The sequence below is a fragment of the Phaseolus vulgaris genome, chromosome 11 (assembly GCF_000499845.2).
Source record: "Phaseolus vulgaris cultivar G19833 chromosome 11, P. vulgaris v2.0, whole genome shotgun sequence".
Lineage (NCBI taxonomy): Eukaryota > Viridiplantae > Streptophyta > Magnoliopsida > Fabales > Fabaceae > Phaseolus > Phaseolus vulgaris.
Genome location: NC_023749.2, coordinates 40,495,290 through 40,506,753, shown reverse-complemented (window position 1 = coordinate 40,506,753; position 11,464 = coordinate 40,495,290). Strand labels below are relative to the sequence as shown.

Genomic DNA, 11,464 nt, shown 5'->3' with positions numbered 1-11,464 from the left:
TTTGTTCTTATTAAATTATTAAATAGAATAGTTGTAATATAAACAGTTTGCCTATTTTGTTTTTTTTGTCCCTTTTCCACCATGTGTTTCCCTTTTCTATCATGTATATAAAGCACACCCAATAGTTAATAAAATTAGTCAGTTTTTCTGTCTTTTACCTTTTCCTCTGTTTCTCTCTCTCGTTCTTTTCTCAGTGGCACCGCACCGCTCAAACCCTGTGATAACATCTTTGCCAACATTCACCATGTACACCAGATCACAATATGGTATCAGAGCAGGTTAATCTCGCTCTACTTTCGATGTTCTCTTCTTTTCATCTTGCATTCTTGCTAGTTCTTGTTTCTGTCTTTTCTTTTTCTTTTTCTTTTTGGTCTATCATGGTTGCAGAAACCAATACCAAATCAAATAGCAAAACGAGTTCAGATGATTCCCAAAACCCATCAAGTCCCTACTATTTGCATCTTGGAGAAAACCCAAGAATGGTGCTAATCAATGTTCAACTTGATGCTGGAAATTACCACACTTGGAGCAGGGGAATGAAAAGAGCGCTTCTTTCGAAGAATAAGCACAAGTTTGTTGACGGAAGCATTCACGTACCTCAATCTGGTTTGTTTTTACATGAAGTCTGGGAAAGATGCAATATGATGGTGATATCTTGCATAACGAAGACGGTGAATACTCAAATAGCCAAGAGTATTGTGTACATTGAAAATGCAAGGGAATTGTGAGAAGATCTATGGGAAAGGTTCTCAAAAGGTGACCATTTTCGAATTTCAGATCTTTTGCAGGAGATCCACTCCATGAGGCAAGGAGAATGCAATGTTACTGAATTCTTTACATAATTAAAAACCTTATGGGAGGAGCTAGAATCCTTAAGACCAACCCCGGATTGCATCTGCAAGATTAAATACAGTTGTGCGTTGATCAAAAGTGTTGTGAAGCATAGAGAATCAGAATACGTCTTGTGTTTTTTGAAGGGTTTGAATGATAGTTATGTTACTGTTAAGACACAAATCTTACTCATGGAGCCACTACCAAATGTCAACCGCGTATTTTCCCTCGTTATTCAATAGGAACGTCAATTGACTAGGAATGCAATGGTAAATAGAAAATTTTTATTAAATACTTTGAGTAGTGAAGGAAACTGGAAAACACATCATAATGGAGGATGGAAATCGCAAGGTAGAGGAAGAAATCGATACCAAAATAATGGTAAGCAATGTACTTTCTGTCATAAATTGTATCATACAGTTGATGAGTGTTAGTCCAAACATGGAGTCCAAACATGGATTCCCTCCATGGTACAAAAGGAAAGATGAAAGAATAGAGAAGGTTGTTAACAAGAGTGTCATGGAGCAGAGTGGTCAAATTGAAGAAGTTGATAAACCAATCCCTGTCAACGAAGGAAGCCATTTTCCTCAAAAACAAGTACATCAGATTATGAAAATCATTCAAGAAGTAAAAAGTGACTCTGCACAGCATAAGGTGAACAATTTTGTTGGTGAATCTACTGATGGTGATGCTACAAAAGGTAAAAAGAACGAACATTCTTGGATTTTAGATACAGAAGCAACAGATCATGTAACCTTTTCAAAAAATAATTTCATTAGTTTTTGAAAGATAAATCTTATACGCATTAAACTACCAAATGGATCATTTGTTATAGCTTATCATGATGGAACTGTGAAATTATCTGAAAATCTTCTTATATACAATGTTTTATGCATACGTGATTCTCAGTTTAATCTGGTCTTAGCACAAAGCATTATTAAATCCTACAATTGTAAATTGACTTTTTCTTCTGAGGTTTGTGTAATCCAGGATGTGGATTCATTGAAGATTGATCCTGTCGTCAACTCAAGCGTAGAGGAATTGCTTTGTCGCTTCCTTACCCCGCCTATGCAACTGTGCTATCCGCAAGAATGCTCTTAGAACCTTCTTTGGGAACTTCAAACGCAACCTGCAAAACACACAGACGGCGCCTCTAGCAGCCGTTTGCACTCCGACGCTCAAGTTAGGTCACAGAACCACCAACAAAAATGTCACTGAATCTCTCTCTGATTCTCCTTTTTTCTCTCTCTCTGTGTCTGTGCCTAACAGAATTCTGTTACGCTATCCTCTGCGTGTGTCAGAATTCTGTTACGCTATTGTGCGAAAACGTACCAAAATGAGTAAAAACGTGGGTGTGTACCTTTCACGACGCGGAGTGCACTTTTATCTTGGTCGCGCCTCTCTCAGATGGTGACACGTGGAGGCATGCAACTCACATCTAACCGTACACGTGCCACTACCTGAAGGGCTCTAGCGCATCTCTTTGTGCGCCTAAGTTATTCCCTTGCGGAGTAACTTAGCGCGTTTCTTCCATCTGGGTGAATCGCACACTCCCAGGAGAACGCCAGGTGTGGCTGGACTAGGCACACTCACCAAGCATTGCTCTTTGCATAAACGATTTCCCCTTCACGATGTCATGCACGTAATGGGTTAAGAGAGTCACCAATCACTGACCGGTTTACTAACTCCCTCAGGCCACTCTCGTGCACGATTCTACCGGCGAGCAACTCCTCTTTCTCTGAGATATGATCATGCGAGGTCCATGCGTAACGCTCTTGCTGGGAATCTCAGTCACAGTTTCACTGCGTGTAACACGAAACCCCGATGACCATGCACCCGATGACTGATCGGTGCTCTATTGCTTCTCGCGTTCTCCCCCCAGGTGTTTATCTTGGAACTGATCTGTCGGTGGCCACTCGGTTACTGACCACCGATCACCGTTCTGGGTGATCTCCTCCCTGATTTCTCTGCCACCTGATCCACGTGTCACCCTGTGAGTGGTCCACGTGGTTATCTGCTGCTGACGTCATCGACTACCGATGACCGACCGGATCACAAGCCCCCCAGTCTCGAGCTGTGAACTCGTTCTCAGCGAAGAGACTAAGTGGTCGCGCCCTCGGTCCACGTGGCAAGTGGGGCCACATCAGTGCCACCTCACGTGTTGCCTTTTAACGTTATGATTTTCTCCCTTAATCTCGCGACACGTGGACGCATCAACGGCCAGCGTGGAGTGTCGCTAACGCTTCCCTCATTCAAATAGGCGCGCGCCTTCAATGTTTCATTATCTTCTTCAATACTCCAACTCTCACACTCACTTATAATCTCCTCTCTGCGCGCCCAACTTTCTTCAAGCTTTCTACCTCAAGACCTTCCGCGATCATCTAAAGGTATGACTTTTCTTCTTCCTTGATCCATTTAGGTTCTTTTCACCGATTGCATTCACCCTTTTCACTACCATGCATTCATCTTCTCTGATTTTCTTCTTCTCAACCAGCGCTAGGGTTTTTTACGTTTCTCACTTTGCTCTCTACTTCTCCCTCTTCCTCTTCTTCGCCTGGACCTTTCTTTCTTCTTCCCTTCCTCTGTTTTTCACCGAACCATTCATCATTCCCTCTTCTTCCGTTCATCTGACTTTTTGCTTTCCTCCATTGCAGTTATCTCGCAATGGCTCGCTTGAAGCAAACTGCTCGCATCGTCGCCTCATCCTCTGGTGCACAGCCTTCAGCAAGTGCACCAGTGTCACCTCCACCTGATGCAACTTCCTATCAGGACAACGCCAGGGTCCATGACTGGGCTCCCCTGGCATTGTTGGCCGAAACTTCCAATCAACTACCGAAAGGTCACCTCAAAACCCTTCTGAGCAACGACCCTGATGAGCCCTCCTGCGCCATCGACAGGGAGAATGATTTCAACGTTCGTATACGCATTCCTCCTCGAGGGATGCCAATCTGCGTGGACGATAGGGCTACCAATGGGGTGCCCTTCACCTTCATATACTCCACCATCTTCAAAAGGTTGAAGCTGCGCTTGCCCTTCACCTTCTTTGAGAAGGAGCTGATGACGGAGTTGAACGTCGCCCCTTGCCAACTCCATCCGAATGCATGGGCTTTCATACGGGCATTCGAGATCCTCTGCAACTACTTTGGGCATAACGCCTCTGTAGACGTCTTCCTACATTTCTTCGAGGCGAAGAACCCTGGGGATAGGTCCTGGGTCAGCCTGAATGGAGTTGCTGGACGAGTGATCTTGGGCCTGTACCAGCAATCGTTTAAAGATTCCCCTTTATTGGGTTCCTGGAGTCGAGTTTAAGAAGCCTGTGGCCTTGAAGCCATGGCTCCCTACGAGCGCGAGCTGTGTAGGTTGCTCCTAGGGGCAAAATATAACTCGGCCCTTCTCATCAAACACGAGTTTGATGTGGTTTCTCTGAAAAAGTACATAGGTAGGCTCTTCTTCTTGCACCTCTTAGAATACTTGCACACTCTCATGCATACTTGCATAACATTTTATCCACTTGCATAATTATGCCATCTAACTTTTCTTTTTACCCTTGATGTAGACATGACTTCAGGGAAAGATAGGAGGAGGGCACTACTGGAGCTTGCCCGGACCAGGGGTGCCAAGGAGACTGGTTCTTCCTCCTCTACCACCGAGCCCATCGCGGCTCCACCTCTCTCGGTCGCGCCAGCTGAAGGCCCCGAGCCAGAGAAGAAGAGAAGAAGGCTAGCAAAGGCCTTTCCCGCAACTTTTGCGGCCGCTGCTGCTCCTACCCCCTCAACCGAAGAGGAGAGTTCTGGCTCTCCTCTTATACATCGCCAGAGGAAACACCAAGAGGTTGGGGGGGCTTCATCCCTTAGGCCTGGGGAAATCGAAGTGGTGCAGATCGATGAGGGTTCACCCCCACTTCCTCCTACTCAACCTGCCCCAGCACCAACTTCCTCCCCCTCCCCTCAGCGCCTACCATCTCCAACACCCCAACTTTCGTCTCCAGCATCACTTCCACCCCCACCCCCAACGGGCCAAGCTATTGGTCAACCCACTCCACCTGCTGGGAGTGGTTCTGCCCACTCGAGGGGTTTCCCAAGACTTCCTGCATCACCACCACCGCCAACCTCTGCTGCTACTGCTGAAGGTGGTGAGGCCAGCTCGCAGCCAAGCAGCTCTGGTGCTAGCAATGAAAACTTCAGTCGAGTCATTGCCTTGGTTCGACATTTCATACGCAGCCTGGAGCTTCTCGAATGGAGTGGGCAAGAGGTGGACATGCACTTGGCCAAGCAGATAGTGCTTTCCCTAGAGTTTTCCACCCAGCACCGCAAGCACCTGGTCCTGGAGAAGAGGGTCAAGGAGCTTGAGCACGACAAGGAGTCAGTGCAGAGTGACTTTGAGGCTGCCCAAGGGTCCATAGCCCTGATGAAGGATACGGTGGAAAAATCCAGGAAAGAGTACCTATCGCAGGTCCAGGAGACCACCAAGACTGAGATCTTGATGGGGTAAGCTGTCAATACTCTGGACAGCGAAGTGGTGGAGCTGAGGAGCAAGATAATCAACCTGGAGGCTGAGACTTCCTCCCTACGCCAACTGAACTCACAACTAACGGGGGATCTCAAGTCTACCAAGGAGGAGGCCACTGATGGGGGGAAGAAACTTGAGAAGGCAGTGAACGAGCTTTCTGCAGTGAGGGTCGAGCTTGCCGAAGCGAAGGGCAAATTGGAAGAAGCTGCCTCTTCCATTGCTTCCCTCACCACTGAGTAGAAGGCCTTGGAGACTTCAAAGCAAGAGCTCGAAGCTGAGAACGCCGAATTTATGAACGTGGGTGCTGACGCCCTTGCTGATGGGTTCGAGCTGGCATTCGAGCAAATTCGTTGCGTTCTTCCAGATTTGGACCTTACGCAGTTTAGCATCTACCACAAAGTGGTAGATGGCAAGCTCATTCCTCCTTCTTGAGTTTTCTTCTTGTAATTTCATATTTCTGCACAATTTCTTGTACTTGAAACTTGTATAGACCTTGGTGTGAATATATACTTGCTTCAGCTATATGTTTCTTCTCTCGTATCTTCTTAAGCTTCATCTTTCTTTTTGCACACAACTAACTGTTAACTAGCTTAGGTTTAGCGCGATCTGTACTCTTTGATCTTGGCCTCTACCTTGATCACGACTAACAACTCCCTTAGCTTTGTCTTTAACAGTTCTTATGCACAGCTTCGTACTAGGTGACTGACTAGGCATAGTCTGTCTGCTTCGGCTTGTTGTGTAAGAACTTGTTTGGAAAAGCTTCCTCCGACAAGGCACTACCCACTAGCATATCCACCAACAACTCATCAGTCATCGTTCTTCGGTCTTCACCTTGCTTCTCTGCCGCTCTAGCGCTAAGTGCATAGAGGACTTTGACATCAATCGTCAGAGGTGATGCCTTGTTTTGGGGGAAGAAGAGTGTTTCTCGATAGCCCCTCTTACCTTCCCCAAGGTCATCAACCTTGGGCGGATCGGGTCGTTCTTTCCCTGCCTCACTCCTGGGGTGAGAAGGGTTTAAACTAAGAGCTTTACTAGGCCAACATTGGTATATGCCAAGTGGGTAACGACGTTTGTCGAAATCCTTCCTTTCCCTCTCTTGGTCTTACTAGCACCCCTGGCTTTTCAAACCCTAGTCGCCTGCACTCGCACCTGGGGCGAGGAGGATTTTAACTTGAAAACTCTCGCACACTTTATATGCTGATAATCTTTTCATTGGGTGGCCTCGTTAAAAACCCTCCTTAGGGAAAAGAGTGCCCCCTTATCTGTTCAATTGTTTTCAGTATATACACTGAGTGTGTCTTTAGCGCGAGAACGCAACTACTTTACAACTTAACTGAAATAAAATTTCAAGTGGGTGGCGTTCCACGTTCTGGAGATTGCTCCTCCATCCAGAGTTTCCAACCGATAAGCTCCATTCTCCGATGCCTCAACCACTCTGTATGGACCTGTCCACTTTGGAGACAACTTGTTTTCCATCTCATTCTGATGCGCCTTTCTCATCACCAGATCACCTTCCTGGAAACGCCTGAGCCTCACCTTGGAGTTGTGCCTCCGTTCTACTCTTCTCTTGACGGCTTCAGCACTAACTCTGGCTTCTTCTCGCACTTCGTCCAGTAGGTCGAGATTTACCTTTCGTTCTTCGTTGGATTCTTCGGCAATGAAATTCAAAAACCTGGGGGAGCTCTCCTGTATCTCCACGGGAATCATGGCATCTGTCCCGTAGACAAGGCTAAAGGGTGTCTCATGGGTGCTGGACTGTGGAGTGGTATGGTAGGACCATACGATTCTGGGGACCTCCTCTGCCCAGTTTCCTTTAGCTTTCTCTAGTCTTCGCTTCAGCCCCCTGAGCAGTACTCGGTTGGCTGACTCCACCTGCCCATTGGTTTGTGGGTGTTCCACCGAGGCGAAAACCTGTTGTATCTTTAACTCCTCGCACATCTTCCTTAGCTGATGACTTGTGAACTGGGTGCCATTGTCGGAGACCAACCTCTTGGGTACTCCGAAACGACAGACAATGTTCTTCCAGACAAAGTGCTCGACTTTCTGTGCGGTGATGTGCGCGACTGGTTCTGCCTCCACCCACTTGGTGAAATACTTGATGGCCACGATGAGGAACTTCATTTGCCTTATCGCCAGGGGAAAAGGTCCTAGGATGTTGATTCCCCATGTGTGAAATGGCCACGGGCTATGGATGGACTTCAACTCCTCGGGAGGTGCCTTATGCCAGTCTGCGTGAAGTTGACACTGTTTGCAACGCTGAGCATACCTCACACAGTCTTCCTTCAGCGTTGGCCAGTAGTACCCCGCGCGGAGGATCCTACTTGCCAAAGCGCGACCACCTACATGACTTCCGCATACCCCCTCGTGTAGCTCTGACATAAGTCTAGTGCATTGCTCGCCATACACGCAGATCTGCACAGAATGAGAAAACCCAAATCTAAACAGGTTCCCATCAATCAAAGTAAACTTACTCGAGCTCCTCTTTATTCTTTTTGCCTCTGTCGGGTCAAGTGGGAGTACACCATCTTCTAAGTACAACTGGTACGGTGTTATCCACGTGTCGGGCTCCCTAACAGCGCAGACTTCCATCGCCTCATCGGTCTTTGCCGGTCGCGTTCTAACCCTCGGCGCTTTCAACGTCTCTTGAGTCAATGAACGATGATCGATCGTCAGACGCTCCATCGATTTGTACACTTGAAGTACCTGGTTGTCTAACACGAACGCTCGCGGTACCTTCAAAGTCTCCTGAATGACGGTCCTCTGTTTTCCCCCCTTTCCTGAGCTGGCCAGCTTGGCAAGCAGGTCTGCTCTGGCATTTTGCTCTCTCGGCACATGAACAAGTTCAAACTCGGTGAAGGACGTCTTCAGGAGCTGTACGTATTCCAGGTAAGCTGCCATCTGGGGATCTTTCGCCTGGAACTCCCCTGTAACTTGCCCGGTGACTAGCAAAGAGTCACTCTTAGCAACCAGACTTCTTGCTCCCATTTCTCTTGCTAGCAACATTCCTGCGATCAGGGCTTCATACTCCGCCTGATTGTTGCTAGCCTTGAAGGCAAAGCGGAGGGACTGGTTATCTTGGTCGCGCCTCTCTCAGATGGTGACATGTGGAGGCATGCAACTCACATCTAACCGTACACGTGCCACTACCTGAAGGGCTCTAGCGCATCTCTTTGTGCGCCTAAGTTATTCCCTTGCAGAGTAACTTAGCGCGTTTCTTCCATCTGGGTGAATCGCACACTCCCAGGAGAACGCCAGGTGTGGCTGGACTAGGCACACTCACCAAGCATTGCTCTCTGCATAAACGATTTCCCCTTCACGATGTCATGCACGTAATGGGTTAAGAGAGTCACCAATCACTGACCGGTTTACTAACTCCCTCAGGCCACTCTCGTGCACGATTCTACCGGCGAGCAACTCCTCTTTCTCTGAGATATGATCATGCGAGGTCCATGCGTAACGCTCTCGCTGGGAATCTCAGTCACAGTTTCACTGCGTGTAACACGAAACCCCGATGACCATGCACCCGATGACTGATCGGTGCTCTATTGCTTCTCGCGTTCTCCCCCCAGGTGTTTATCTTGGAACTGATCTGTCGGTGGCCACTCGGTTACTGACCACCGATCACCGTTCTGGGTGATCTCCTCCCTGATTTCTCTGCCACCTGATCCACGTGTCACCCTGTGAGTGGTCCACGTGGTTATCTGCTGCTGACGTCATCGACTACCGATGACCGACCAGATCAAAGATGATTGGATATGCTAGACTAAGCGAAGGGTTGTATCTCATGGAAATTCCAAAACAAGAAGTGAAGTTGAACATGATAGGAACATCAATTGATGAAAGAAAACCGAAAAATGTTTGGCATCTCAGACTCGGGCATCCATCCAATAAAGTTTTGCAGCATATTAGTAATATTTTTCCTTACGTTCAATTCAATGACCATAAACCTTGTGATGCTTGTCATTATGCTAAGCAGCATAAACTGTCTTTCTCCCATAGTAATACTTGTGCAAAGAATATTTTTGACTTGATTCATGTGGATATTTGGGGACCTTTCCATATTGCTTCTGTGAATGGACATAGATTTTTCTTAACAATTATTGATGATCACAGTAGGTTTACATGGGTTTTTTTTATGAAAACTAAATCTGAACAAGAGAAGCTTTATATAGATTCATTACCTTGATTCATAATCAGTTTAATGTTACTATTAATACCATACGAAGTGATAATGGAAGTGAATTCTTATGTACTAATCTATACAATAGTCTAGGCATCATACATCAAACAAGTTGCATTGAAACTTCTCAACAAAATTTTGTTGTTGAAAGGAAACATCAACATATTTTAAATGTGGCACGTAGCTTACTTTTTCAGTCTAAAATTCCCACTGTTTTTTGGTCTTATGCTGTGATTCATGCCACATACTTGATAAACAAGATCCCTTCAGAAATTATAAATTGAAATACCCCGTATCAGTTAGTCTACAGGGAACAACCAGACTTACAAAACTTAAGAGTTTTTGGTTCCTTATGCTTTGCTTCTAGTATGTAAAGACATAGGTCTAAACTTGATCCAAGAGCTAGGAAGTGTGTGTTTCTTGGTTATAAGGCTGGAATTAAAGGTTTTGTGATGCTAGACATACATATAAGAGAAATTTTTATATCAAGAAATGTGAAATTTTAGGAGAATATTTTTCCTTATTTTAGTAATTACAAGCATAATCTTGATATTGATAACAACTAGCAGTCTGATGTTTTTGACTATTCTTTTGAACATGTTAATGATAATTCTTACACTGGAGAAGTTTGTAATCAACATAATCATGTTGAACAGAACATTGAAAATGTTAGACGATCGGTTAGGCATAGGAAAGCTCCTAGTTACTTACAGGATTATCACTATCAATTGTCTAACCATACTAATATTGAAAATTTTAAGAACACAAATAAAAAGGTCTATCCTATATCTGAATATCTTGATTACAAAAATCTGACCACTAAACAACATAAGTATACCATGGCTATATCATCTAATCAAGAGCCTCAAAGTTTCAATGAAGCCATCATGAAGTCAGAATAGTGTGATGCCATGAGGAAAGAAATAGAAGCCTTGGAACATAACAAAATATGGAAGGTAACTGAAATTCCCCATGGAAAGAAACCCATTGGATGTAAGTGGGTGTACAAAATAAAGTACAATGCCAAAGGAGACATAGAATGCTATAAGGCAAGACTTGTTGCCAAGGGTTATTCTCAGTTAGAGGGAGTTGATTATTTAGATACTTTTTCTCCTGTTGCTAAACTAACTACTGTAAGAATGTTCTTAGCTATTGCAGCCACACAAAACTGGCATTTGAAGCAATTGGATGTTAATAAAGCTTTCCTTCATGGAAAAATCAGCGAGGAAGTTTATATGCTACCACCACCAAGGAGCAAAGTTAAAGCTAGACAGGTTTGCAAACTTACAAAATCTTTATACAGTCTCAAACAAGCAAGTAGACAATGGTTTGCCAAACTTTCTTCCTTTCTTAAAAGCATTGGTTTTTTGCAATCTATTTTTTATCACTCATTATTCATAAAGAGAACTGAAAATAATTTTACTACATTATTAGTATATGTGGATGATATAATTCTTGCAAGAAACTCCATCTCTGAAATAACAGAAGTAACCGAGCTGCTGGATAAAACTTTCAAAGTGAAAGATCTAGGAGATTTGAATTTTTTTCTCGGGTTGGAAGTTGCTAGAACCAAGGACGGCATACATGTTTCACAATGTAAATATGCTTTTGACATTATATCTGATGCTGGTCTTCTTGCAGGAAAACCATGTTCCACACCAATGGTTAAAAATATGAAGAATATGTTCAATGAAGGTAGTCCTCTAGAAGATATCACTTCCTACCAAAGACTTGTTGGAAGATTAATATACCTTACCAATACAAGACCAGACATTAGTTATGTTGTACAGTTCTTAAGTCAATTCATGCATGCACCCACATTGGAAAATCACACTGCTTCTCACCATGTACTGAGATATATTAAGGGAACACCTAGACAAGGTCTGTTCTTTCCCAGCCACTCCAACTTACAACTGAAGGGCTTTTGTGATTCGGATTGGGCAA

At 44.8% G+C, this 11,464-nt stretch overlaps 1 protein-coding gene across 1 annotated transcript; it reads left to right on the top strand.

The window, feature by feature from the left end:
• The first annotated feature begins 244 nt into the window (after nt 1-244).
• LOC137807492 (uncharacterized) lies at nt 245-728 on the top strand. Its single transcript, XM_068608160.1, has 2 exons — nt 245-278; nt 388-728. The coding sequence occupies exons 1-2, from the start codon at nt 245-247 to the stop codon at nt 726-728; spliced, it is 375 nt and encodes a 124-aa protein (XP_068464261.1).
• Nucleotides 729-11,464: the final 10,736 nt, after the last annotated feature.

Coding starts and splice junctions, on each gene's coding strand:
- LOC137807492 (XM_068608160.1), top strand. CDS start 245: ATGTACACCAGATCACAATATGGTATCAGAGCAG. Junction 279..387: donor ACAATATGGTATCAGAGCAG/GTTAATCTCGCT, acceptor TCATGGTTGCAG/AAACCAATACCAAATCAAAT.